Source organism: Oncorhynchus kisutch, linkage group LG18 (genome assembly GCF_002021735.2).
Source record: "Oncorhynchus kisutch isolate 150728-3 linkage group LG18, Okis_V2, whole genome shotgun sequence".
In the NCBI taxonomy this organism is placed as follows: Eukaryota; Metazoa; Chordata; class Actinopteri; order Salmoniformes; family Salmonidae; genus Oncorhynchus; species Oncorhynchus kisutch.
In genome coordinates, this window is record NC_034191.2 from 39,966,422 (window position 1) to 39,993,819 (window position 27,398).

Sequence of the window (27,398 nt, forward strand, 5' to 3'; positions counted from 1 at the left end):
AATGGGCAAATGTTACACAATCCAGGTGTGGAAAACTCTTAGAAACGGTTTGAATCTGGTTTTGGCTAGGGTTAGTCTGTTGTTGATATAGTCCCAAAATGATTTGCATGTCAGCGATCAAGTTTTCAAGATATATAACTTTCAACATACAGAAATACAGCCAGTATGATGCTTTCAAAGTTATATCTCCAATTCCCATGTGTCCTATTTGTGCTCGAAGTTCCAAAAAGTTTACCAAAAATAAGCTAGCAATGTTATTTAAAGTCTCTTATTGAAACATTCAGTGAAAGTTTTAATGAAGTTATTCAAAAACCTCAAAATAATCATTAATTATTGTCACATACCGGATAGGTGCAGTGAAATGAAGGATCCAGAGTAAAACGTTGTCAGAACCTCACTGCAACCTAAAAAAGAAACGTTCCCAAAACATTCAAAATGTGCACTTCTGTTCTCAGAACATTTTAAAAAGCTTAGTTTTACCAGGTTATGAAATCTATGGCATCGTTCCTACAACCAATGTGAAACCGAAAACACATGTTCCCACAACTTGTGCTAATGTGCCAAATGTGCTATTTGGGTAGCCTGGATGTGCTGCAGACTTAGGATCTGTTCCAGGCTGCGGATCACCCCGGACGGTAGAATACAGAGGGGAGCAGCTCAGCTCCTCTGCCAAAAGGAGGATGAATTGGCTTTGGAGCCATCTTGGTCAGGGTTGACCAGCTCCTTTACTGGTTGCTGTGTGTGTGTGTGTGACCAGTCTGGACTCTGAATGGTCTGGTGCTGACGATTTGGCACGTTGTGTCACTAGAGGTTAATTAAGCACTTCAACAGCTGAGATAGCAATTGAGTGTAAAGGTGTATTTTTTCCCCCCCGCAACAAGCTATTGCTGTGTCTTTTTTCTCTCTCCACACATAGGGTTGTGTGTTCCTTCCAAACGCCTCAAATTTAGTTTAATCTATTCACAGAAATATTTTGCCAGTGCATCTGTGGAAAGTCCAGGTGCGCTTTTGCAAACTTCAGACGTGCAGCAATGTTTTTTTTTTTGGACAGCAGTGGCTTCTTCCGTGGTGTCCTCCCATGAACACCATTCTTGTTTTGTGATTTATTATGAATGCAAACAATAGAAGGCTTGCAAAAGTTAATGTGCTTTTAAATTGTGACCATCTGGCCCATTTGTCTTATTGACTGACTCAGACAGCGTGCAACAACAATGGATCATCTATTAGGAAATATCAGACCTACAAGTCAGTGTTCAGGTGTCTTAACCATTTTCATGGTGTGACAGCTGGTAGTAGGATCCCCTCCCCAGGGTTTGCTCACATTGTTACTCATGTAGACGCTGGTCCCCGTGGTGTGTGTGTCCTCCCATGACTTCCTTGGAGATGAAGACAGGGGGCTAAGTGTCTGTCATTCTGTCATTGATATAATGTACAGTATGATTCCAGCCATGCCACGGTGTGGCTGATGTGAGCACATACACATGTATCTGTGTGTTAGTGAGTGGGTGTGTTTGTGTGTCATGAATGGAGGAGACTCGGATCCCACCCGCTGCAGTCTCACTTCCTGGTAGTGCCTGGCTGTCTCTGCAGCAGAGTATAGGTCTGGCCCCCAGCCAAGCCAGCCTCCCTCCCAGCCTCAGGCTGCATCCACTGCTGCTGCCGCTGTGGAGGCAGGGCTGCAGGGAGCAGTGTCCTGTTACAAACTGTGACTCGCTGCTTGTCTCTTTGTGAGCTGCACGTACCGCTAGGGAGGAGGAGAATAAGGGGGGGGGGGGGTTGGTCCAGGAAGAGGGAGGCAGAACAGGCACTGGCTGTAGAGGAGAGGAGGGGAAAACCCTACATAAGAAAGAAGCCCAGACTTGGCATCCCGGGAGCCCCCAAGAGAGCTGAGGAGAGCAGGCTGTCTGACGGAGTGACTGGCTGGCTGGCTGAGTGACTGAGCATGACAGGTAAGGGAAGGCAAGCAGAGCCCAGAGCCCTATGAATATTTCAGCAGGCTTTGGTTTCGCCCCCGACCTCCATTGTCCTCTCGCATCACATAGGGGTTCATCCCTCTCCACCTTATGCCATAGAGCTAACCTTCCCTCCTCCCCTCCCATTCCCTCTCTCCTCTCCCCATTTACTCATTTTCATATTATATAATTAGTAGCCATGCATTTTTAACACTGAGGCCACCTGCTTTAACTGTGCTAGCTGTAGCTGTCCTTTGCCTGTGCTGTGTCATCTGCTGGAGGCAGTAAAGAGAAAGTTATTGAGCACGCATCATAAGCCTGCAGTCTGTCGGACAGCTACTGTGTGTAAAGTAACAAGGGTGAAGGCTGTTTCATTAACAAAGTAATGGGATGGCGTTCATGTGGACTCGTTGTTGAATAATTAGGTAGATTTAAATGAATGAATGATCACACTTAATTCATTACCAGCAACGTTTCACTGAGGTGTTTTTAGTTTGGGACATGGGGATGGGTGAAGTAAACCTCCATAGCTGTGGTTGTTTTGTAATTTGGCAGTGTTATTTACATTTGCTGCAGAGACGATTTGAAATCTTATCAATGCTTTACTCAGCAGATTTCAAATGGTGACTAAGGTTATAAAGCACGCCATGGTTAATTGACAGCATAAGCCAAGTAATTAAATTTGGGGAAATAATCTTGCTGGTTATTTCCCTAATGAAAAACGGTACCTAATTCCCCATAAAATCCAGTAGGGATTTGTCATGTCGGAGTATCCAGTTCGACATGTTCTTTCATTTCCCCTCCTGCTGAATAAAAACCTCTTACAGATGTTGTGATTTTTAAAGTCAAACTCTCCACTCTGCCCAATTTTGAATATGTGTGTTCTTCCACAATATTTCTGACTGAGAGATGAGATCATTGGTTCCACTGGGTCTGACAGGCAGAGTAAATAGGCATGTCAGTCAGAGTTTGCATTATACTCAGAAATCATGTTGGTAGTACTGCATGACAGATGCATATTAGTCCAGGTAGAATTCTCATATGCAAATAAATGGCTCTTGGTCATTTGAATGGCATATGATGATAACGAATATGGGAATGTTGTCAACTAACAAACAGTCGTCAACTCAGCATTATACTGTATGTACAGCATGCTGTTGCATGGTCACAAATCTGATTTAACAGCATTGTTTTGTTGAAAGACATTTGAAAACATTGTCAGACCTTTCAGTTACAGGGCATCCTATCTGATATTGCACAGTTAAGCATTGGAGCTGAAACAGAGGATTAAATTGGGCAGCCAAATGATGTCATCCCAGTGAAGGACGAGGGGTTAGGATCTAGCTAGCATCACACAGTGGCGAAGGTGCATAAAGATGTAGTAATTCAGAAATGACGTCATTGTTTTACCACTATTCAATGAGTTTTTAAAGTACGGCGCGCGATATGGTTCAATGCGCTAATGATTCAGCACAATATGCTTTTTCAAATTGCCGGCGTCTTGGCGCTAGAACTGGTTTACCCAGGTATAATGTGCTAATGACAACACACAAAAGAGTAAAGGAGGCCAATGTACAATACAGTTAACTTAGCAAACGAGGCATGTGTGTTAAGTGCAAGGGGGCCGTCATCTTTATGCACCTCTGCTATTCTTCAGTGATGTAGAGAAAACAATCTTCAAAACGGGGTTTTGGCCTCAATTTTGTTTCAAGCAAATACACCTTTTCATCTCTGTCAGAAACCCCAGCACTGTCATTTTTGGTGTAGGAATCTAAGACCAACATATTGTTTGTCAAGGAAGTAGCCTAGTGTGATCTTTATTAGCAAAAACAAACACATAAAGCTTGGAGAATTATGCAAATTCCTGCTTACAGTCCTGGGTGAACAACAAAACACCTTTTGTTCCATGCTCCTGACACCATCGCTATCTGTCACTCTGTCCATTTTTCCTTCTTCCGCTCTCTCTCTCTCTCCCTCCCCATTTCCCCCCACTCTCTCTCCCTGTCTCCCAGATGACAACGTGTCGGCGGGCAGCACCATGGAGGTGGACGACCGCCTGTCTCATCTGGAGCAGCGTGTCCAGTTGCAGGAGGATGAGCTCCAGCTGCTGAAGGCTGAACTGGCCGACGCGCTGCGCAGACTGGGCTACTGTGAGGAGCTGACCCAGCCTGGGGCCGGAGCTGGGGGGAGGAGGCCTACCGTGGCCCCACCCACCAAGAGTGAGGGGCTGGGGAGCTAGGAGGCTGGGAACACGCTAGACCACCGTAGTCTCGTCGACATACAGTTGAAGTCGGAAGTTTACATACACTTAGGTTGGGAGTCATTAAAACTCGTTTTTCAACCCCTCCACAAATTTCAGGTTAAGAAACTATAGTTTTGGCAAGTCGGTTAGGACATCTACTTTGTGCATGACACAAGTATTTTTTCCAACAATTGTTTACAGACAGATTATTTCACATATAATTCAATGTATCACAATTCCAGTGGGTCAGACGTTTACATACACTAAGTTGATTGTGCCTTTAAACAGTTTGGAAAATTCCAGAAAATGATATCATGGCTATATAAGCTTCTGATAGGCTAATTGTCATCATTTGAGTCAATTGGAGGTGTACCTGTGGATGTATTTCAAGGCCTACCTTCAAACTCAGTGCCTCTTTGCTTGACATCATGGAAAAATCTAAATAAATCAGCCAAGACCTCAGAAAAAAATGGTAGACCTCCACAAGTCTGGTTCATCCTTGGGAGCAATTTCCAAACTCCTGAAGGTACCACGTTCATCTGTACAAACAACAGTACGCAAGTATAAACACCATGGCACCACGCAGCCGTCATACCGCTCAGGAAGGAGACGGGTTCTGTCTCCTAGAGATTAACGTACTTTGGTGCGAAAAGTGCAAATCAATCCCAGAACAACAGCAAAGGACCTTGTGAAGATGCTGGAGGAAACAGGTACAAAAGTATCTACAGTGGAGCAAAAAAGTATTTAGTCAGCCACCAATTGTGCAAGTTTTCCCACTTAAAAATATAAGAGAGGCCTGTAATTTTCATCATAGGTACACTTCAACTATGACAGACAAAATGAGAAAAAAAATCCAGAAAATCACATTGTAGGATTTTTTTATAAATTTATTTGCAAATTATAGTGGAAAATAAGTATTTGGTCAATAACAAAAGTTTATCTCAATACTTTGTTATATACCCTTTGTTGGCAATGGCAGAGGTCAAACATTTTCTGTAAGTCTTCACAAGGTTTTCACACACTGTTGCTGGTATTTTGGCCCATTCCTCCATGCAGATCTCCTCTAGAGCAGTGACGTTTTGGGGCTGTTGCTGGGCAACATGGACTTTCAACTCCCTCCAAAGATTTTCTATGGGGTTGAGACTGGCTAGGCCACTCCAGGACCTTGAAATGCTTCTTACGAAGCCACTCCTTTGTTGCCCGGGCGGTGTGATTGGGATCATTGTCATGCTGAAAGAACCAGCCACGTTTCATCTTCAATGCCCTTGCTGATGGAATGAGGTTTTCACTCAAAATCTCACGATACATGGCCCCATTCATTCTTTCCTTTACACGGATCAGTCGTCCTGGTCCCTTTGCAGAAAAACAGCCCCAAAGCATGATGTTTCCACCCCCATGCTTCACAGTAGGTATGGTGTCCTTTGGATGCAACTCAGCATTCTTTGTCCTCCAAACACGACATGTTGAGTTTTTACCAAAAAGTTATATTTTGGTTTCATCTGACCATATGACATTCTCCCAACCTTCTTCGGGATCATCCAAATGCTCTCTAGCAAACTTCAGACGGGCCTGTACATGTACTGGCTTAAGCAGGGGGACACGTCTGGCACTGCAGGATTTGAGTCCCTGGTGGCGTAGTGTGTTACTGATGGTAGGCTTTTTTACTTTGGTCCCAGCTCTCTGCAGGTCATTCACTAGGTCCCCCCTGTGTGGTTCTGGGAATTTTGCTCACCGTTCTTGTGATCATTTTGACCCCACTGGGTGAGATCTTGCGTGGAGCCCCAGATCGAGGGAGATTATCAGTGGTCTTGTATGTCTTCCATTTCCTAATAATTGCTCCCACAGTTGATTTCTTCAAACCAAGCTGCTTACCTATTGCAGATTCAGTCTTCCCAGACTGGTGCAGGTCTACAATTTTGTTTCTGGTGTCCTTTGACAGCTCTTTGGTCTTGGCCATAGTGGAGTTTGGAGTGTGACTGTTTGAGGTTGTGGACAGGTGTCTTTTATACTGATAACAAGTTCAAACAGGTGCCATTAATACAGGTAACGAGTGGAGGACAGAGGAGCCTCTTAAAGAAGAAGTTACATGTCTGTGAGTGCCAGAAATCTTGCTTGTTTGTTATTGACCAAATACTTACTTTCCACCATAATTTGCAAATTAATTCATAAAAAATCCTACAATGTGATTTTCAGGATTTTTTTTCTCATTTTGTCTGTCATAGTTGAAGTGTACCTATTATGAAAATTACAGGCCTCTCATTCTTTTTAAGTGGGAGAACATGCACAATTGGTGGCTGACTAAATACTTTTTTGCCCCAATGCATATCCACAGTAAAACGAGTCCTATATCGACATAACCTGAAAGGACGCTCAGCAAGGAAGAAGCCACTGCTCCAAAACCACCATGAAATAGCCAGACTGCACATGGGGACAAAGATCATACTTTTTGGAGAAATGTCCTCTGGTCTGATGAAACAAAAATAGAACTGTTGGCCATAGTGAGCATCGTTATGTTTGGAGGAAAAAGGGGGATGCTTGCAAGCCGAAGAAACCATCCCAACTGTGAAACACGGGGGTGGCAGCATCATGTTGTGGGTGTGCTTTGCTGCAGGAGGGACTGATGCACTTCACAAAATAGATGGCATCATGAGGTAGGAAAATTATGTGGATATATTGAAGCAACATCTCAAGACATCTTGGTCACAAATCTGGTCTTCCAAATGGACAATGACCCTAAGCATACTTCCAAAGACGTGGCAAAATGGCTTAAGAACAACAAAGTCAAGGTATTGGAGTGGCCATCACAAAGCCCTGACCTCAATCCTATAGAAAATTTGTGGGCAGAACTGAAAAATTGTGTGCGAGCAAGGAGGCCTACACACCTGACTCAGTTACACCAGCTCTGTCAGGAGGAATGGGCCAAAATTCACCCAACTTATTGTGTGAAGCTTGTGGAAGGCTACCCGCAACGTTTGACCCAAGTTTAACAATTTAAAGCCAATGCTACCAAATACTAATTGAGTGTATGTAAACTTCTGACCCACTGGGAATGTGATGAAAGAAATTACATCTGAATAAATCATTCTCTCTACTATTATTTATTTATTATTATTTCACATTCTTAAAATAAAGTGGTGATCCTAACTGACCTAAGACAGGGTATTTTTACTCGGATTAAATGTCAGGAATAGTGAAAAACTGAGTTTTTAATGTATTTGGCTAAGGTGTAGGTAAACTTCCGATTTCAACTGTACTAGCTGTAATAGGAGAGTCTAGAAGCTCGATATGTGAGGCTACTACTACTGAGGATGTTGCATTTTCAACCTGATGCACAAGGCGTGGAGAGTTGGTTACCAGCCAGGGGGAATTGTTTTAAGATGGTCATACCAAGGATCATATGGCTATGTGATTTGGAATCAGCTTAAGGTATCAAAAAATATATATAAAAATGTGTTGATTTAAACATTTAATTTGGCCCATAGAAACGCATTGAATAACAGAAAAATCTAAAGGAAGTTTGTTCTGAAGTGTCTCTCCTATATCTGAGAGATATAAGAAAGATCAGGAAACTATATATATATTTTTTTACGTGTATTTAAAGATGAGACTTGCAATGGAGATAAACCATGTACTACTTACTGTATGTAGTCTTTGGTAAGAATTTGCAGTGTCGATTTTCAAAAACTTCAACAACATACATCTGTTTACTGAACCATTCTCTCCCTCTTGATGCCAGTGCGCCAACTCCTGCAAGCCTTACCATCCAAGCCTCTCACTCTCAGCAATGGTTATGTCCAGCAGAAACGTATGGGGGGATACCCTTCCTCCCCCTCTTCTCCCAAAAAGGAAGTGTCGCTGTCAATCAAAAGGTAAGACATTGTCCGAATGTGTGGATCTAATACTGTTTTTTCTTGGTATACTTCTAATGTGCATTTCCAAACTCAACCTTAGGGTGGCAGTGTGGCATTGAATCTACTGTACAGTAGTCACTGTAAACTAATGTCTGGGGACATGTCTTGCCTTTCATATCCCTCTCAATACCCCTATTCACTCTTCACCCTCCCACTCTTTCCACCTCTCGTCTTTTTCTTCTCCCTCTTCCCCCTCTCACCTATCCTCCCCCACCAGAAAGAGCATGTCGACAGAGCGTCTCTCCACAGCCAGGAGGGAGATGGTGTCTGACAGCAGAAGCAGAACCACCTCGTCCAGCAGCTCCGCATGTGGCAGGAGCAGGTGACAGTTTGAAACAAGCACAGATACCGCTAACCCTCTAAACACAGACACTGACTCAGCTAAACCTCGAAACACTGACACAGCAATCACTCCTGCTCTTTCTGGCTAACTGAGAGATCATGGTGTGCAGCCAAGCAACCCTCTGACTGACAATGATGTAGTCACTAGCTAGAGAAGACCAAAGCAGCGAGCACCTTAGCACCGCATTCTCACATACTGTAAGTTTATGCTTAGGCTGCTCAGTGTTACAGTTAACTATGTCCCTCTTTTATCCACAAGGCATCTGTAGCCGTAGCTCACATCCGTGCTAATATACATCTGTGCATACCTCATATACATCTGTACAGTCGACCCGATATCTGAGAATGGGTGTACAGCTCAACTCTGATCTCTGGGGAAAATATCAAGACCGCTTGCCACATCCTGAGCAGCCATATCTGCCTCCTTTGCCAGATATACTGTAAATACCCTTTCTTTCTCCCAGACAGGTGACATATGGTATGGGTCTGTGTTCTTCCCAGCTCTTCCTCGGGCTGACATTGTATTCTGACAGTAGAGGTCCCAAGGTCTCGGTGTGGCTTTGTTGACGTCCGATTTAGGACACTCTGATCAGTAGACCGATCGTTGTTTTTAACCTCTCGCTGTTCAGATCAGATGACAAAGGATCATTAAACACTTGTGTGAATGGACCACGGATGCATTGCCGTGCCACACCATGGTGTTGTATTTCTGTGCAGAGAGCATGTGAATGCACGCTGGATGTTTGACTGGCTTGAATCATTTAGACCCGTGTATGTGTAATGTCTAGGGAGGAGAGGAGACAGCCGGGGAGGGTGGTGATATGATCTCTCTATGTTGACACATACGTATAGAAATACAGATCTGCTGATGTGTTTTTAACATGCACTTCCGTCATTTTAGTCTGGTGCAGTGTTATGTAGGTTACTGTATTTAACAGCATCATTATTGACATACATCTAAGTAATGGTGAACACGGCACAGTTGATTAGTAAAGGAAGATGGAACAGTGTATTCACAGTCAAATGCATGGTTGGTTGCTTGTACCGAACATAAACGCCCAACACCTGCTCATTGTTTGAATAGTAGATAACAATATCTGATTGGTTTTATGGAGGTGCTATTAAGCTTTGAAAGACAAATGGATACAGTCAGTCCATCCACTCCCTCCTCCCTCATTGAGCTCACTCTGCCGAGGGTGTCAAATTTCAGGGGTGTAGGTAAAGGAGGTGTGGTTACCGAGCAGAGGGGAGGTCCAGCAGAGTAAGGAAGTGCCTCCCCATTGGTGGAAAAAGTGCCCAGTAAAGTTAACGGAATCAACAAGGAAGCCTGTTAGTTGTCGACAGGGTTCTGTTTTGTGAACCACTTTGCCAACACTGTGCTGTTACCTAACGGAAAAGTTACCATGAAGAGATCACCCAGGTAAAGGAATGCTTTATACTTAAACAGTTTGCAGTTAGGAAGGAGATTGTTTAAAAAGCCATTTTGGGTGGATGGATCGTTTATTCCAACAGGAAGCAGTAACTTAAAAAAAAAAATTGTGGTCATGCAGACCTTCTGATGTTTTTATTTTCAGTGGAGTTTGGGGAGGGGCAGCACAGAACAAAGGTCAATTGTGATTTACAACATAAACTGTTAAAGGTGCAATACGCAGAAATCACTCTGCCATTTCCTGGTAGAAAAAAACCGAATAGTTTGCACAGAGAACATATATACAGCTTCTTAGACTTGCTTTCAATGAGTGACAGATCTATAACTCACATTTCTATATGAATTTGGTCAGGTCGCCCAAAAAGTAACATATTGCCGCATTTAAGAACCACAAAGTTTGGGCTAAATGCATATTGTTGCGCTATGTTTTTGGAAGCATAAAGCACCTTATCTTTCATATCGGCAACAAAGATATATATATATTTTAACTTAAAGTTAAATTGATACACACCTTTCATAAGGTTAGGGTTATGGTTACCATATTTCCATGTTACAGCGCTGATTACTGAAGACAGATGGAAGAAAGAGGTGCTAATTTGCTTTCTAGCATGCTCCGAACACCTGTGTGTAACGGATAAAATACGCCAGAAAAGGGTTGTAACTGAAAAATCATATAGGCTGCAACTGTGTTAAAACATTGTACAGTAAGTATATATTTTGCATTTGTGAAATTATTTTAATGATATGAAAGTAGAGGGCTTTATGTTTCGAAAAACCGTATTGCAAGCGAGGATTATTAACGTTACTAAACATTAAAACGGAGCGTCGGGCTTGTAGTTCACATGGTCCCAGGTTAGCTTAATATTGGACTAAAGGAGCCTAACAGGACTCCTTAGTTCAAGGACCTTGCATGTTCTGTTTAAAGGGTGAATTGGCTCTGGAAGCCAAAACAACCAAATACTCCATCTAGACGCGAATCGATTCTCAATTGCGTTACGGTTCTAGAATCATAAATCCCTCTACTTTCATATAACCTCAAAATAATTTCACAAAACACTCACTGTACACGGTTTGGACCGGTTTTAACACAGTTGCAGCAGTATTTTTCAGTGACAACACGTTGGTGTTGTCTGTCTTCTGTTTACACGCAGGTGTTCAGAGACGCAGATAGCTGATTAGCACAGGTGTCTTCGCTCTGTTTTCTGTAAACAAGTGCTGTAACATGGAAGTATGGGTGCGTGGTGACCCTATAACAGTGTGTAGTAATTCAACCTTTTTTATTTTATTATTATTTTTTGCTGATATAGCATATATAAGGTCCTTATGTTACCAAAACTGTATCGCCAGCGATGCGTGTTAACGTTCAGACAGAGCATCGGGGCTCTTAACTAAACCCCCCCCGATCGGAAGATACCTTTGTGAATAGACACTAGAGTTGGCGTCTATGAATAGGCTAGAGGGAGCGCTGTCCCGTTCCAGTTTTGGGCAGATCCTTAATTACATTACGGGTGTGTGAGTCAACAAACCAAAAAGAATGGGCATTTTTTCCACATGGGCTTGATTTTCTATGACAGAGAGGGGCTTACATAACATTCCCCCCTCGCTGTTGCAATGCCTCAGTTTCATTGTGATCGTGGGTGGCTGGTTTGGATTACTGATTCCTCTTGCTCTGCAGAATGACTATTGATTGGCACTTTTGCTCATCCACGTGCATTACACGGATCGACTGACGCACCCTGATTGCAGACTGGCTCGATGGTATAGCTGAGCCTGAGGACGAGGAACAGATTGCATGTATTTGAATGGCAAATTTGATTCAGGGGTCTGAACGCATGCAAATACTGGTTGAGGGAGAGCTCATGATATCCTGTTTGACCACTTTTCTATCTCTCTATGCTGACTTGTCATACAGTGTTTGATACAGTATGCTCTCAATCACTTCGCCGCCCGGGATAACACAGCTCACTGGGTGCCTAGCATTCATTTGCTCTGAAAATCTCAACCGTATTGTCTGAGTGCACAGGGACTTGACTAAAACCACTCTCTCCACTGCTGCAACACCATACAGTAATTGCCCGAAACACTCAAACCGCAAGACCACTACACTATTGGCCACAATTTCTGTTTGCTTTATGCTAGACAACTGTTCACATCAGTACAGACTCCAACATGCATGTATTTTACTAATTGAGACAACACAATCGTATCACACGTTCCATGTCCTCTCGTTTTCCATGTGGAATGTAGTCTTACTCTTTGTGAAGTCTATGCAAAATGATGTAAAGCTACAACAATCTGTACAGAAGGCCATTCTGGATGTATTGTTCTCTGTATTCCGGTAGCACCTGGAATTTACTCGATAATGATGCTAGGCGATAGAGTATTTTCTGGTACTTTACTTCAAAGAATTCAACATAATATGTAACTATCTTGTACCAAATGGTACAGATTGTTTCTTTTCAATTCATTAAAACAAGTAGCAAACACACGGCTCATAAATGATCACTATGTAAATGCCTTCGTGGCTTTGGATCTTTCAGTGTCTCTCATTGGACACAACAGGGCCTCTCCTCTTTTTGAAAGCCGCAGGCAGGGAGACAAACAGGTATTTTCTTGGCCACTTTAAAGAGAGCCCTTCCCCGGCTGTCTCGGGTTGCCCCACAAACAACCAGTCTCCAGATGGAATACACTGTAGTGAATGAATGCTCTGCCAAGGACAGAAATATAAAATCCTCACTGTCTACTTATGTTCTCAGTCTGTTGACCAAAATTGGTACTTGGTGTGTGTGTGCCTTGCGAGTATCCAAACTTTTTTTTGGTTCTCCCAAATGTACTTCAATACATTTTCAGTTTGAATAGCAAGAATGAATAAAGCAAGCTGTCAAAGAACAATCTTCAGTAGTATTGTAATTGTATCCACAGTCTCCCTCCAAACTGAATAACCTACTGCGCTATACTTTCAGATGGTTAAGATGGCCTTCATGGCTATTTCATGCCATTCATGTTCCCTACAAACTGAGAGGGATTGTTTCTCCTAGAGTCTCTCTTATCTTACTTATCATCACTCCTGTGACTGTGCTGCCATGGTACTCTCAAACTGACCTACCTCGGCAATCTGTCAGTGGCCTTGACAGAAACTCATTACTTTTCAGCTGTTGTCGGGTAGTGCTGGAGAGGCCACTCTATAGGATATTGACTGTCGCGTTGTCTCTGTCACTCTCTCTTGTTCTTTATTTCATTCTCTACCACTCTCTCTCGCAATAACTCTCCTTATTTTTCCATTTCTCGGCATGGCACCAGTTGTATTTACGGCTACCCCTATCTCATCATGGATACAGTATTTTCCCTTCCGCATTGTGTTTGTGTCTGTGAATACTGTATGTTGTCTATATGCGCTACGGTATGAACTACTGCTTTTAATCTTGCAGCACTATTTGGATAATGCTAAACGTGCATAAATGGGCGTAAATGGGCTCTACTGTAATTCTACTGTGGATAAAAACATTTTTTGAAAGTAGGAGGTCAGGAATAAAGGATGAGGTCACTGAATCATTTAGTCCATTGCAGCAGGAGTTAAACTGCGTCTCAGAAATGTCAACTGCTCACACAGTGTCTTAACAGTCACCAGTCGTACACTGATATCTGTTCTCTTCTCTCTTTTTTTCTGTTTCAGCAAAGAATGCGCTGTCAATGCAGGTATGTCTTACACACGCGTGTGTGTGTGTGTGTGTGTGTGTGTGTGTGTGTGTGTGTGTGTGTGTGTGTGTGTGTGTGTGTGTGTGTGTGTGTGTGTGTGTGTGTGTGTGTGTGTGTGTGTGTAATTCCTCTACCATACTCGGCAACCTTTTATACCTCAGTTTGACTAAAGAATACAGTGTACCTAAGATAATTAATTAAATGCAAACAAAAACATTTCCCGGCACTGAGCATTTTTATGTAAACTTTTATTTAACTAGGCAGTTAATAACAAATTCTTATTTACAATGACAGCCTAGGAGGGTTAACTGCCTTGTTCAGGGGCAGAACAGTATTCACAGATTTTTATCTTGTCAGCTCGGGGATTTGATCTAGGAACCTTTCGGTTACAGGCCCAACACTCTAACCACTAGGCTACCTGCCGCCCCATAACCAATAAGCATTTACCAGGTTACTATACGGAAATCCATGAAACAGGAGCACTGAAGTAAAGAATGAACATGCCCAATAAACAACAACCAATAGCCTGTCTGTTATTGTTGGGGGCTGTATTCATTTTTAACAAGCCAATTAACTGCATTTTCCCTTGTCCTCTGAGTGCTTGGGTAAATGATTAGGCACCGCAGAGCTGCATGGTCAGAGCCAGAGAGCACAGCACACTGCTCCATTATTGAGCTCAGTTGACTCGCCGCAGCACTATAATGCAAACCATAACCGCAATTCGTTTTTACATGATGTCATGTCCGCCAAGAGAGACGGTATTATGGGGTACCCTGAGTAATTGTAGTGCCTCAAATAAAAAAAAATCTGCAAAGCTTCAGAACAGTTTGAAATGACATACACTAAAACTATATGCGGTGCATTCGGAAAGTATTCAGACCACTTGACTTTTTCCACGTTTTGTTACGTTAATTAAAGCCTTATTTTAAAATGGATGAATATTTTTATTTTTTTAATCCTTATTGTTTTTGAAAGCCTTATTCGAAAATGGATTAAATACATGTTTAAATAAATGTTGTCCCTCATCAATCTACACGCAATACCTCATTATAACAAAGCGAAAACAGGTTTTTAGACATTTTAGTGTACATAAGTACTCATAATTATTCAGGCCCTTTGCAATGAGACTCGAATTTGAGCTCAGGTGCATTCTGTTTCCATTGATGAACAGAGATGTTTCTACAACTATTGGAGTCCACCTATGGTAAATTCAATTGATTGGACATGATTTGGAAAGGCACAAACCTGTCTATATAAGGTCCCGCAGTTGACAGTGCATGTCAGCGCAAAAACCAAGCCATGGGGGCGAAGGAATTGTCCGTAGAGCTCCGAGACAGGATTGTGTGGAGGCACAGATCTGGGGAAGGGTACCAAAAAATGTCTGCAGCATTGAAGGTCCCCAAGAACACAGTGGCCTCCATCATTCTAAAATGGAAGTAGGTTGGAACCACCAACACTTTTCCTAGAGCTGTCCGCATGGCCAAACTGAGCAATCGGGGAGAAGGGACTTGGTCAGGGAGGTGACAGAGCTCCAGAGTTCCTCTGTGGAGATGGGAGAACCTTCCAGAAGGACAACCATCTCTGCAGCTCTCCACCATTCAAGCCTTTATGGTGGTGGCCACATGGAAGCCACTCCTCAGTAAAGGCACATGACAGCCCGCTTGGAGTTTGCCAAAAGGCACCTAGAAGAGTCTCAGACCATGAGAAACAAGATTTTCTGGTCTGATGAAACCAAGATTGAACTCTTTGGCCTGAATTCCAAGCGTCACTTCTGGAGGCAACCTGGCACCATCCCTACGGTGAAGCATGGTGGTGGCAGTATTATGCTGTGGGGATGTTTTTCGGCGGCAGGGACTGGGAGACTAGATCGAGGGAAAGATGAACAGAGCAAAGTACAGCGAGATCCTTGATGAAAACATACTCAAGAGCGCTCAGGACCTCAGACTGGAGGAACGACTCTAAGCACACAGCCAAGACAAAGCAGGAGTGGCTTTGGGACAAATCTCTGAATGTCCTTGATTGGCCCATCCAGAGCCCAGAATGGAACCCGATCGAACATCTCTGGAGAGACCAGACACTCACCATCCAACCAGACAGAGCTAGAGAGTATTTGTAGATAAGATTGGGGGAAACTCCCCAAATATAGGTGTGCCAAGCTTGTAGTGTCATACCTAAGAAGTCTCAAGTCTGTATTTGCTGCCAAAGGTGCTTCAACAAAGTACTAAATAAAGGGACTGAAATACTTTTTAATTTGTAATGCATTTGCAGCAATTTTGCTTCGTCATTTATTGTGTGTGTGTGTAAAATTAATGAGTGGGGAAAAAAAAAATTGAATCCATTTTGAATAAGGCTGTGATGTAATTAATAAAATAATTCAGTTATGAACAAATTCTTATTTACAATGACAACCTAGGAACAGTGGGTTAACTGCCTTGTTCAGGGGAAGAACGACAGATTTTTACCTTGTCAGCTCAGGGCCCAACACTCTAACCACTAGGCTACCTGCCGCCCATAACAAAACGTGGAAAAAGTTAAGGGGTCTGAATAGTTTCCGAATTCACTGTATTTTGCCTCAGTGATTTCAATGCACAAATCCTGCCTCTTACATGGGTGGGGGAACAGAATGTATTGCTTATGTTCAGAAGGCTGTTACATTTCACTACCTACCGCTTGCAAGGAACGGTATAGAGTGTTTCACCATAAAAACTTTTTTTTTTAAATCCCTCCCCTTCATGTTCTTATCTCGCCCCCTCTCCTGTGTCAGAGGATGGCTATGTGAGGATGTTCCTGAGGGGTCGGCCAGTCACCATGCACATGCCTGACCAGAAGAGGGACAGCTACAGCCTGGAACACAAGGGGGCGCTGCCTGAGCACAAGCTCAAACTGCAGTGGGTGTATCCTTCTGTCACTGACAAACAAAGAGTAATGTTGCTAGGCATACAGGGGTGTATTCACTAGGAACTAAACGGAACAAAACAGGAAGGGACCTACCTGAATGTTTCCAACAAACTTGTTTTTGTTGCACATTTTCAGTTTGCTAGGGTTGGACGAATGATTACACCCCAGATGAACCAGGGAAAGCTTGGTTTGGGACAATGGCTATAGAAGTATAATGCACATTTTCAGAAAGGACATTTCAGTGTTGCATTACTGACGTCACACAAGAATATAAGACCACTTTACTATTTTGTATGGTTGATCACTTGTGTTTATGGCCCCTGGAGAGTAACGTCTTTGGTTTGTAAGTTCTGAGATAGCATCAGCCTCCTACTGTTCAACACTATGGTTGTTCAGACAGGATTACTGTTGTGGTCCTTAAACCCTCGGTTGTCCAGGTATGGGTACAGGGGCAGAGACTGCCGTTCCAACCTCTACCTGCTCCCCACAGGGGAGATAGTCTACTTCAATGCCTCCGTGGTGGTGCTCTACAATGTGGAGGAACAGCAGCAGAGACATTACCTGGGCCACAACGACGATGTCAAATGGTAAGGCTAGTTTAGTGTGCTTAGTTCAGCATCTCCCACTAGCATAACCTTTGGTTGACCGGCGCAAGCACACAACTTTTCTTCAGGAAATGTACCTTTTTCTTCTTAGCCTTAGCTTCCACTGCGGAGGGTGATGCCGCAATGCACGTGATAGGCTTTGCAAAAGGGCATTTGTTATAAATTTAGCTAAATGTGATTGCTCACTGTATGCCATTCACAGTGTCACCTGATTATCATCAGCTGTCATTTGATTGAAACCGAGGCAAGGTAGATTAGCATTTTCCAAGGCTTACTGTGCAAAGAGAACTTCCTTAAATGACACATTGATTCAGGATAAACTAACTCTATTTAAATCAGGTCCTGTTTGAGGCAGTGTCTCCTGTGCAAACAAAGGTTGGGCTGTATATGGTAATATCCTACTTGCACAGTATCATTGTCATATATGTTGGGCTACAGCCAACTCTTTGATGTGCCTGACCAGCTTACTTTTTCATTTGTATTGTAGACTAATGTTTTCAGTGTGGCTATAATAATGTAGAATTGCGTTCATGAAAGTTTATGTACCATCACAACACTTGTACTTCTTCAAGGGCCTTTGTACCAGTGTCTTTGTTGTAGGGCCCCATTTTTTTCCCTTTTTGAAGTATTATTAACTGTTAATAATGAAGGGCTGAATAAATGAGTTGACTGGGACCGCATTACAAGCCATTGAGTACAGAGACTGGAAAACAAACAAGAAGTCCCCAGAGGACAAGTAGGAAAGGTTAGCATAGCCTTATGGCCGCGTCACTGTCATTGTGCGTCTTTCCCAACAGCTTAGGCATCCATCCAGACATGGTCACCATAGCCACTGGACAAGTCGCCGGAACCTCCAAAGATGGCAAGGTACATTTAGAAAATCAACATTTTCTTCTATTCTGAAGGAATGACCTCTTCTGGGAATCGTATTGTGGTTCACAGTAGTATGTACATGGCTGCGGAGTTTTCAATTTCTCTCTCTCAGACGCACTCTTTCTCTCTCTTTCCTTAATTTCATTATCAGCTGTTAGAGGGCAAGGTACATTTTAAAATCAACACATTCTGACGTAATGACCTGTTATGTCCTCTTATGGCCATCTTATATATTTCACTGTAATACACTGTATCCAATTTCTTTCTCTCACACCCACTCTCTCTCTCAGCTGTTGCCTCCTCATGTGCGTGTGTGGGATTCGGTCAGTCTCAATACCCTGCATGTCATTGGGATGGGCGTCTTTGACCGGGCGGTCACCTGTGTGGCCTTCTCCAAGTCGGTAAGCGCTCCACAACGTGATTACAGACCTAACTTTGGGAAGTCATTCATAGTCAATTATTATTACTTTAAAGGCATGTTCCATGACAATAGGCAGCATACTATGCATTGAGACCCTTTGACCTCTTCCTCATTTTGCTACGTTACAGCCTTATTCTAAAATGGATTCAATCGTTTTTTCCGCATCAATCTACATCTAACCCGCAATGACAAAGAAAAAACAGGTTATTAGAAGAGAGAGAGAGAGAGAGAGAGAGAGAGAGAGAGAGAGAGAGAGAGAGAGAGAGAGAGAGAGAGAGAGAGAGAGAGAGAGAGAGAGAGAGAGAGAGAGAGAGAGAGAGAGAGAGATATGTTCAAGCCTGGGCCACTCAAGGACATTCAGAGACTTGCCCCGAAGCCACTCCTGCATGCTTAGGGTTGTTGTCCTGTTGGAAGGTGAACCGTCGCCTCTGTCTGAGCACTGGAGCAGGTTTTCATCAAGGATCTCTCTGTACTTTTCTCTGTTAATCTTTCCCTCGATCCTGACTAGTCTCCCAGTCCCTGAAAAATATCCCCACTGCATGATGCTGCCCCCACCATGCCTTGCCGTAGTGATGGTGTCAGGTTTTCTCCAGACGTGACACTTGGCATTAAGGCCAAATTATTCAACCTTGGTTTCATCAGACCAGAGAATCTTGTTTCCCATGGTCTGAGAGTCTTCAGGTGCCTTTTGGCAAACTCCAAGTGGGCTGTCGTGCTTTTTACTGAGGAGTGGCTTTCGTCGGGGCACTCTACCATAAAGGCCTGATTGGTGGAGTGCTGCAGAGTGGGTTGTCCTTCTGGAAGGTTCTCCCATATCCACAGAAGAACTCTGGAGCTCTTTCAGATTGACCATCGGGTTCTTGGTCACCTCCCTGACTAAGGCCCTTCTTCCCCGAATGCTCAGTTTGGCTGGGAGGCCAGCTCTAGGAAGAGTCTTGGTGGTTCCCAACTACTTCCATTTAAGAATGATGGTGGCTACTGTGTTCCTGGGGACCTACAATGCTGCAGACATTTTTTGGTACCCTTCCCCAGATCTGTGCCTCGATACAATCATGTCTCTGAGCTCTACGGACAATTCCTTCGACCTCATGGCTTGATTTTTGCTCTGACGTGCACTGTCAACTGTGGGACCTTATATGGACCGGTATGTGCCTTTCCAAATCATGTCCAATCAATTGAATTTACCACAGGTGGACTCCAATCAAGTTGTCGAAATATCTCAAGAATAATCAATGGAAACAGGATGCACCTGAGCTCATAGCAAATGGTCTGAATACTTTTGTGAATGTGATATTTTTGTTTTTAATAAATCTGCACACATTTCTAAAAACCTCTTTTCACTTTGTCATTGTGGGGTATTGTGTGTAGATTGAGGGGGAAAAATAATTTAATCCATTTTAGAATAAGGCTGTAAAATAACAATGTGGAAAAAGTCAAGGGGTCTGAATACTTTTCGAATGCACCTTTTTATATGTTAAATATCCATAAATTGTCTGAAACAAATAGAGCTATTTATTGACATGAGATGTATATGTGCTTCAACAGAATGGTGGTGCTCATCTCTGTGCCGTCGATGACGCCAATGACCACATCCTGTCTGTGTGGAACTGGCAGAAGGAGAAGCAGCTGGCGGATGTGAAGGTGATGAATCCTCACAGACTATACTACAGTATGCATGAGGGGAGCTGCTTTCCTTGGTATTGCATGGTGTATCACTGCAATAATGACTAGTCTTGATTGATCGCTTATCATAAATAAAGAAAAGTGAAGGCGTCAGCAGTGTAGGCTTGGGTATGAGTAAGTGTTGTTGTCTGTGGTGCAGTCAGTCACCATTGTCTGCAAGTTCAGGGGTCGAATTCTCCTCTCATCCCCTTCAGTGCTCCAATGACTCAGTGCTGGCCGCAGCCTTCCACCCCATGGACGCCAACCTGATCGTCACCTGTGGGAAGTCCCACTTGAACCTCTGGACCATGGACGGGAACACTCTCACCAAGCGCCAGGGGCTGTTTGAGGTATGTCGATGACCGAAATACAACTGTTAACTTCTGCCTCCTGTTACAACTGATAACCGTAAAAAAATATATATTGTGTACACAAAGTACTTATTGAATTATAACAGAACTGTTAAACCGTTTCTCCCAGAAAAACGAGAAGCCCAAGTACGTGCTGTGTGTGGCCTTTGCTGAGAACGGAGACACCATCACAGGAGACTCCAGTGGGAACATCTTCGTCTGGGCCAAAGGTCTGTTTGAAGACAATCACCTTCTCAGCCTCCATAATTCAGTGCTCTGCAATCATTCATTCAATTCACACATCCATTTCTTTACTTTCATGAAAGCAATTGATTAAGAATAAAGTACCAATCGCACAAGTCCACCTCAAACGTCCCTCCTTGAAGCATATTATTTGACAGCTGTTTGTGATTGACAGGTGGGAACCGGATCAGCCAGGTGGTGGCGAGAGCCCATGAGGGCGGGATCTTTTCCTTGTGTGTGCTGAAGGACGGTACACTGGTGTCCGGTGGAGGGAAGGACCGCAGGATGGTGCTCTGGGACCACGACTATAACAAGCAGAGTGAGATGGAGGTGAGAGAGGAGGGTGTGGGTGACTCTGAAGGATGAGTAAACCTTATGCAGATAAGGACATGCTGTACTCTATATGAGCCAAAATCCAGACTGCTGCTGAGGTCATTACTTCCCTTGACTTTTTCCTTAGCACAGGACGGTTAGAAAGACCAAGTGTTTGTTAAATAAAAGCAGGACCCTGTTTTTCAAAGATAATTTGTAAAAATCCAAATAACTTCACAGATCTTCATTGTAAAGGGTTTAAACACTGTTTCCCCTGCTTGTTCAATTAAACATAAACAATGAATGAACATACACCTGTGGAACGGTCGTTAAGAGACGAGCAGCTTACAGACGGTAGGCAATTAAGGTCACAGTTATGAAAACGTGGGACACTAAAGAGGCCTTTCTACTGACTCTGAAAAACTCCAAAAGAAAGATGCCCAGTGTCCCTGCTCATCTGCGTAAACGTGCCTTAGGCATGCTGCAAGGAGGCATGAGGACTGGAGATGTGGGCAATAAATTGCAATGTGAGATGCCTAAGACAGCGCAACAGGGAGACAGGACGGACAGCTGATCGTCCTCGCAGTGGCACACCACGTGTAACCACCTGCACAGGATCGGTACATCCGAACATCACACCTGCGGGACAGGTACAGGATGGCAACAACTGCCCGAGTTACACCAGGAACGCACAATCCCTCCAATTTTGCTCAGACTGTCCGACATAGGCTGGACTGAGGGCTTGTAGGTCTGTTGTAAGGCAGGTCCTCAACAGACATCACCAGCAACAACGTCGCCTATGGGCACACCCACCATCGCTGGACCAGACAGGACTGGCAAAAAGTGCTCTTCACTGACGAGTCGCGGTTTTGTCTCACCAGGGTTGATGGTTGGATTCGCGTATATCATTGAAGGAATGAGCGTTACACTGAGGCCTGTACTCTGGAGCGGGATCGATTTTGGAGGTGGAGGGTCCGTCATGGTCTGGGGCGGTGTGTCACAGCATCATTAGACTGAGCTTGTTGTCATTGCAGGCAATCTCAACGCTGTGCGTTACAGGGAAGACATCCTCCTCCCTCATGTGGTACCCTTCCTGCAGGCTCGTCCTGACATGACCCTCCAGCATGACAATGCCACCAGCCATACTGCTCGTTCTGTGTGTGATTTCTTATAAGACAGGAATGTCAGTGTTCTGCCATAGCCAGCGAAGAGCCCGGATCTCAATCCCATTGAGCACGTCTGGGACCTGTTGGATCGGAGGGTGAGGGCTAGGGCACCCCCCCCCCCCCCCCCCCCTAATGTTGTAAATGACTATTGTAGTTGGAAACGGCAGATTTATTTTTATGGAATATCTACATAGGCGTACAGCAACCATCACTCCTGTGTTCCAATGGCACGTTGTGTTAGCTAATCCAAGTTTATCATTTTAAAAGGCTAACTGATCATTAGAAAACCCTTTTACAATTATGTTAGCACAGCTAAAAACTGTTCTTCTGATTTAAAGAAGCATTATAACTGGCCTTCTTTAGACTAGTTGAATATCTGGAGCATCAGCATTGTGTGGGTTCGATTACAGGCTCAAAATGGCCAGAAACCAGGAACTTTCTTCTGAAACTCTTCAGTCTATTCTTCCTCTGAGAAATGAAGGCTATTCCGTGTGAGAAATTGCCAAGAAACTGAAGATCTCGCACAACGCTGTGTACTACTCCCTTCACAGAACAGCGCAAACTGGCTCTAACCAGAATAGAAAGAGGAGTGGGAGGCCCCGGTGCACAACTGAGCAAGAGGACAAGTACATTACAGTGTCTGTTTCTCAAACTAGACGCCTCACAAGTCCACAACTGGCAGCTTCATTAAATAGTACCCGCAAAACACCAGTCTCAACGTCAACAGTGAAGAGGCGACCCTGGGATGCTGGCCTTCTAGGCAGAGTTGCTCTGTCCAGTGTCTGTGTTCTTTTGCCCATCTTCTTAATCTTTTTTTTTTATTGGCCAGTCTGCGATGTGGCTTTTTCTTTGCAACTCTGCCTAGAAGACCCAGCATCCCGGAGTCACCTCTTCACTGCTTGACATTGAGACTGGTGTTTGGCGGGTATTATTTAATGAAGCTGCCAGTTGAGGACTTGTGAGTCGTCTGTTCAAAAACAAGGACATTTCTAAGTGACCCCAAACTTTTGAGCGGTAGGTAGTGTCTGTGTCCTTTGGGTAGTCGTAATGCAACTTGAGAATGACCGATGAGATGTATAGTTTTATGCTTGTTGCTGTCGTGTGTCCTCTCTCTCAGGTGCCTGAGGCGTTTGGGCCAGTGAGAGCCGTGACTGAGGGGAAGCAGGGGGAGCTGTTAGTGGGGACCACCAAGAACACCGTCCTTACAGGCTCTTTCCCTGAAACACTCAACCCTATAGTACAGGTACACAACCTCTCAATTTCCACTGTAACTAGTTATTTCCTACGCTTCAGTAGGAAGTATATATCTATTTTTACCTGTTTATAACCCACATATTCCTCTTCTCTCCCTTCCTCTCTTACCGTTCTTCCTCATCGGTCTCCATTTTGCTTTTTCTGCACACGCAATACCCTTTCTCTATCATCTCACCTCTCTCGCCTCCTCTCTTAATCTCTCAGGGTCACACAGATGAGCTGTGGGGTCTGGACATCCATCCTTCCATGGAGCAGTTTGTGACTTGTGGCCAGGACAAGCAGGTCCACCTATGGGACACCAACTCCCATCAGCCTCTCTGGAGCAAGACCATCGAGGTTCTCAATCTTCCGACTCTTCTCTGTAGCTAGTCTCTTTTGAATATACACCAGCTTCCAGAAGAGAGTTGTAGTTTGACGTAGTTGGTTCTGCTGTAATGACAAAGGCACATGAAACAACATCTAGCTGTTTAGTGTATTTACATCAGTCCATAGTAAGTGTCCTGACTTCAAATCAAATCACATTTTATTTGTCACATACACATGGTTAGCAGATATTAATGCGTGTGTAGCAAAATGCTTGTGCTTCCAGTTCCGACAATGCAGTAATAACCAACGAGTAATTTAACCTAACAATTCCACAACTACTACCTTATACACACAAGTGTAAAGGGATGAAGTATATGTACATAAAAATATATGAATGAGTGATGGTACAGAACGGCATTGGCAAGCTGCAGTAGATGGTATAGAGAACAGTATATACATATGAGATGAGTAATGTAGGGTATGTAAACATTATATTAAGTGGCATTGTTTAAAGTGGCTAGTGATACATTTTTACATCAATTCTTCCATTATTAAAGTGGCTGGAGTTTGTTGGCAGCAGCCACTCAATGTTAGTGGTGGCTGTTTAACAGTCTGATGGCCTTGAGATAGAAGCTGTTTTTCAGTCTCTCGGTCCCAGCTTTGATGCACTTGTACTGACCGCCCTTCTGGATGATAGCGGGGTGAACAGGCAGTGGCTCGGGTGGTTGTTGTCTTTGATCTTTATGGCCTTCCTGTGACATCGGGTGGTGTAGGTGTCCTGGAGGGCAGGTAGTTTTCCCCCGGTGGTGCGTTGTGCAGACCTCACTACCCTCTGGAGAGCCTTACGGTTGTGGGCGGAGCAGTTGCCGTACCAGGCGGTGATACAGCCCGACAGGATGCTCTCGATTGTGCATCTGTAAAAGTTTGAGTGCTTTTGGTGGCAAGACAAATTTATTCAGCCTCCTGAGGTTGAAGAGGCGCTGCTGTGCCTTCTTCACCACGCTGTCTGTGTGGGTGGACCAATTCAGTTTGTCCGTGATGTGTACGCCGAGGAACTTAAAACTTACTACCCTCTCCACTATTGTCCCATCGATGTGGATAGGGGGGTGCTCCCTCTGCTGTTTCCTGAAGTCCACGATCATCTCCTTTGTTTTGTTGACGTTGAGTGTGAGGTTATTTTCCTGACACCACACTCCGAGGGCCCTCACCTCCTCCCTGTAGGCCGTCTCATCGTTGTTGGTAATCAAGCCTACCACTGTAGTGTTGTCTGCAAACTTGATAATTGAGTTGGAGGCGTGCATGGCCACGCAGTCGTGGGTGAACAGGGAGTACAGGAGTGTCTTGTATGTGATGGTGCACCATGCAGTCCTGCTGATCCTCCATGTCTCCCTCTGTTCCCCAGGACCCAGGGCGTTGTGCAGGGTTCCACCCCAGTGGAGCTGTGCTGGCAGTGGGGACCATGACAGGAAGGTACTGTACATCCTCAGACCCTCACACATTGGCTTACCAATCATCTCTTATTGGACAATGAAATGCTAACGGCACATGTCCCCAATTCGTTTAGACAGGATGAAGGATTTGGTATGGAATTTGAGTACATGGTGTCATTCCCCTGATACTATCAAATGGTCTCACTTACAGTATACTTCCTCATCCTGTCTGTGTGTCTGTAGGTGGTTGGTGCTGGACGCTGACACCCGAGACCTGGTGTTCATGCACACTGATGGCAACGAGATAATCTCTAATATCAAGTACTCCCCAGGTACTGTACAAGACACCGTCATTTACAATATCATACTGTGTATCCCAACTTAAATATACACATTGTTGGCTCCAATAAGTCTGAACAAAACAGTACAGGATTATACAGTATTCTTATCCTCCACCTCCTACATCCATTAAAAAAAGAACTCTCCTGCTTTTAGACGGCAACTTCCTAGCCGTAGGTTCCCATGACAACTTTGTTTACATCTATGCCGTGATGGAGAATGGCAAGAAGTACAGCCGCGTGGGGAAATGCACTGTAAGTAAGAAAGACAATCCCTTTTATGGAAAATTAAATCCTTCTATTTTCTGAACTATTACACTAACATTTTGGGGATTTGAAAAAAAAAATTTTTTTTTTAGGGTCACTCCAGTTTTGTCACCCATCTGGATTGGTCCGTCGACAGCCAATACATCGTAACCAACTCAGGAGACTACGAGATCCTATTCTGTGAGCCTCTTTTGTCCAAACGGATAACTCTGTCTACAACTGTAGTCTATGTTGTGTTGTGGTACATTCAATCTCGTCTTCTGTTTGTGGTAAAGGGGAAGCTTCAAGCGGAAAACATGTGACGAGCATGGACCTAGTTCGTAATGTGGAGTGGGCAACCTCCACTTGTGTTCTAGGCTTCAGTGTCTTTGGTGAGTTACCACTTCCTGTTTGGGGTAATGATGGCAAAACCAGACTGTAGCTTTATAAATCCAAGAAACGAAACGTATATGCTTCAACTGTAACTCACTGAGTTCTTTACACTCAGTTCAGGTCACTCAAGTCCAACCACTTTAAAATGGAGCTGTTAGTCTTTGCAGTTGTATCAAGTGGAGTCTCTTGTTTCCTGCCTCTGGGCTGGTTTGGTTCGCAAGTAAACAGTCTACCCACCTATTTTGTTTTACTGCTATATCACTGGTTCTATCTAGGCGTTTGGCCTGACGGTGCTGACGGCACGGACATCAACGCCGTGTGCAGGTCACATGACTCCTCCCTGCTGGCCTCTGCTGACGACTTTGGCAAAGTGCACTTGTTCTCCAACCCCTGCTCCCAGCCAAGGGTACGCTTGTCGTCATTTACGCCTTATACGTTTTATTTGAGTGTTTTCTCATCCACTTAAGTTAACCTGTTTGCATCTAAACATATGTAAGTTAATCATTCAGGGGGAAACCCTTCCAAGAAATCAATGTTTTTTTTTTTATGAAGTGGAAGTTAGGATTTTTCTAATTAATTGTTAACCTTTTGTGTCCGTCTCCCTTCTCCCTCCTTGTCACGACATGCAGGCCCCAAGCCATACCTATGGTGGCCACAGCAGCCATGTGACCAACGTTGCCTTTCTCCACGACGACAGTCACCTGATCTCCACCGGAGGGAAGGACACCAGCATCCTCCAGTGGGTGGTCGCCTAGACAACCCTGCAGCATCAGTCTCCACCGTCGCCTCCTGCCCACCAGAGGGCAGCAATGCTGTGCCTATAAAAACACCCACCTTTAACCCTCTCCTCTCTGCACATATGTTTGATGGTACTGTCCTGAGGTGCCACTAGGTGGGGCACTGACTTCAGAGAATAAGCATGTCGAGACTATTTTAAGGCTATTTAAACACAGTTGTAGCTGCTATTTATGTTGCAAAGGTCTATAGAGGTATATCTGAGTGGCTGTGGTATTCTAATATTAACTGTGTTGTGGTGGTGTGGCACCTAGCACTTAATACATATTTAGGAGTAAGCTTAAGCTGTGCTTTGCCTTCGTTTTGTTAATAAAGTTTCTAACCCAATCATGTTTGAATACTCTCTGATACTGTATTTAAAGAGCTATTTACCAGAGGCAGTGATTCAAACGGTGTACAGCGACTTTAAAAGGTAATGATGTTGAATGTAATGTTCAATTGCAAACCATCTTCTGACTTGCTTTAGTGCTACCGGTATGTAGTCAATCTACTACAGTGTACTCGTGTCACTTCCTGCCAATGAAACATACAGAA

General features: G+C 44.0%; 1 protein-coding gene across 9 annotated transcripts in view; it reads left to right on the plus strand.

Annotated features, from left to right (window-relative positions):
- Positions 1-27,194, plus strand: part of LOC109908918 (echinoderm microtubule-associated protein-like 1) — a 34,369-nt gene extending 7,175 nt beyond the window's left edge. The window contains exons 1-23 of one of the 9 annotated variants that reach the window (XM_031796041.1): positions 1,928-1,949; positions 3,965-4,171; positions 7,931-8,063; positions 8,323-8,427; positions 13,550-13,572; positions 16,337-16,466; positions 16,908-17,057; positions 17,873-17,942; positions 18,100-18,114; positions 18,239-18,349; positions 19,915-20,010; positions 20,247-20,381; positions 20,512-20,611; positions 20,800-20,954; positions 23,220-23,345; positions 23,492-23,692; positions 25,065-25,132; positions 25,336-25,424; positions 25,588-25,685; positions 25,790-25,877; positions 25,973-26,068; positions 26,345-26,475; positions 26,699-27,194. In XM_031796041.1, the coding sequence (XP_031651901.1) occupies positions 1,943-1,949; positions 3,965-4,171; positions 7,931-8,063; positions 8,323-8,427; positions 13,550-13,572; positions 16,337-16,466; positions 16,908-17,057; positions 17,873-17,942; positions 18,100-18,114; positions 18,239-18,349; positions 19,915-20,010; positions 20,247-20,381; positions 20,512-20,611; positions 20,800-20,954; positions 23,220-23,345; positions 23,492-23,692; positions 25,065-25,132; positions 25,336-25,424; positions 25,588-25,685; positions 25,790-25,877; positions 25,973-26,068; positions 26,345-26,475; positions 26,699-26,824 (2,460 nt within the window). In that variant the 5' untranslated portion in view covers positions 1,928-1,942 and the 3' untranslated portion in view covers positions 26,825-27,194. Of the gene's footprint in view, positions 1-1,843; positions 1,950-3,964; positions 4,172-7,930; positions 8,064-8,322; positions 8,428-9,744; positions 9,868-13,549; positions 13,573-16,336; positions 16,467-16,907; positions 17,058-17,872; positions 17,943-18,099; positions 18,115-18,238; positions 18,350-19,914; positions 20,011-20,246; positions 20,382-20,511; positions 20,612-20,799; positions 20,955-23,219; positions 23,346-23,491; positions 23,693-25,064; positions 25,133-25,335; positions 25,425-25,587; positions 25,686-25,789; positions 25,878-25,972; positions 26,069-26,344; positions 26,476-26,698 lie in introns of those variants that run through there. The other 8 variants (XM_031796039.1, XM_031796042.1, XM_031796044.1 and 5 more) reach the window with 8 other exon arrangements.
- Positions 27,195-27,398: the final 204 nt, after the last annotated feature.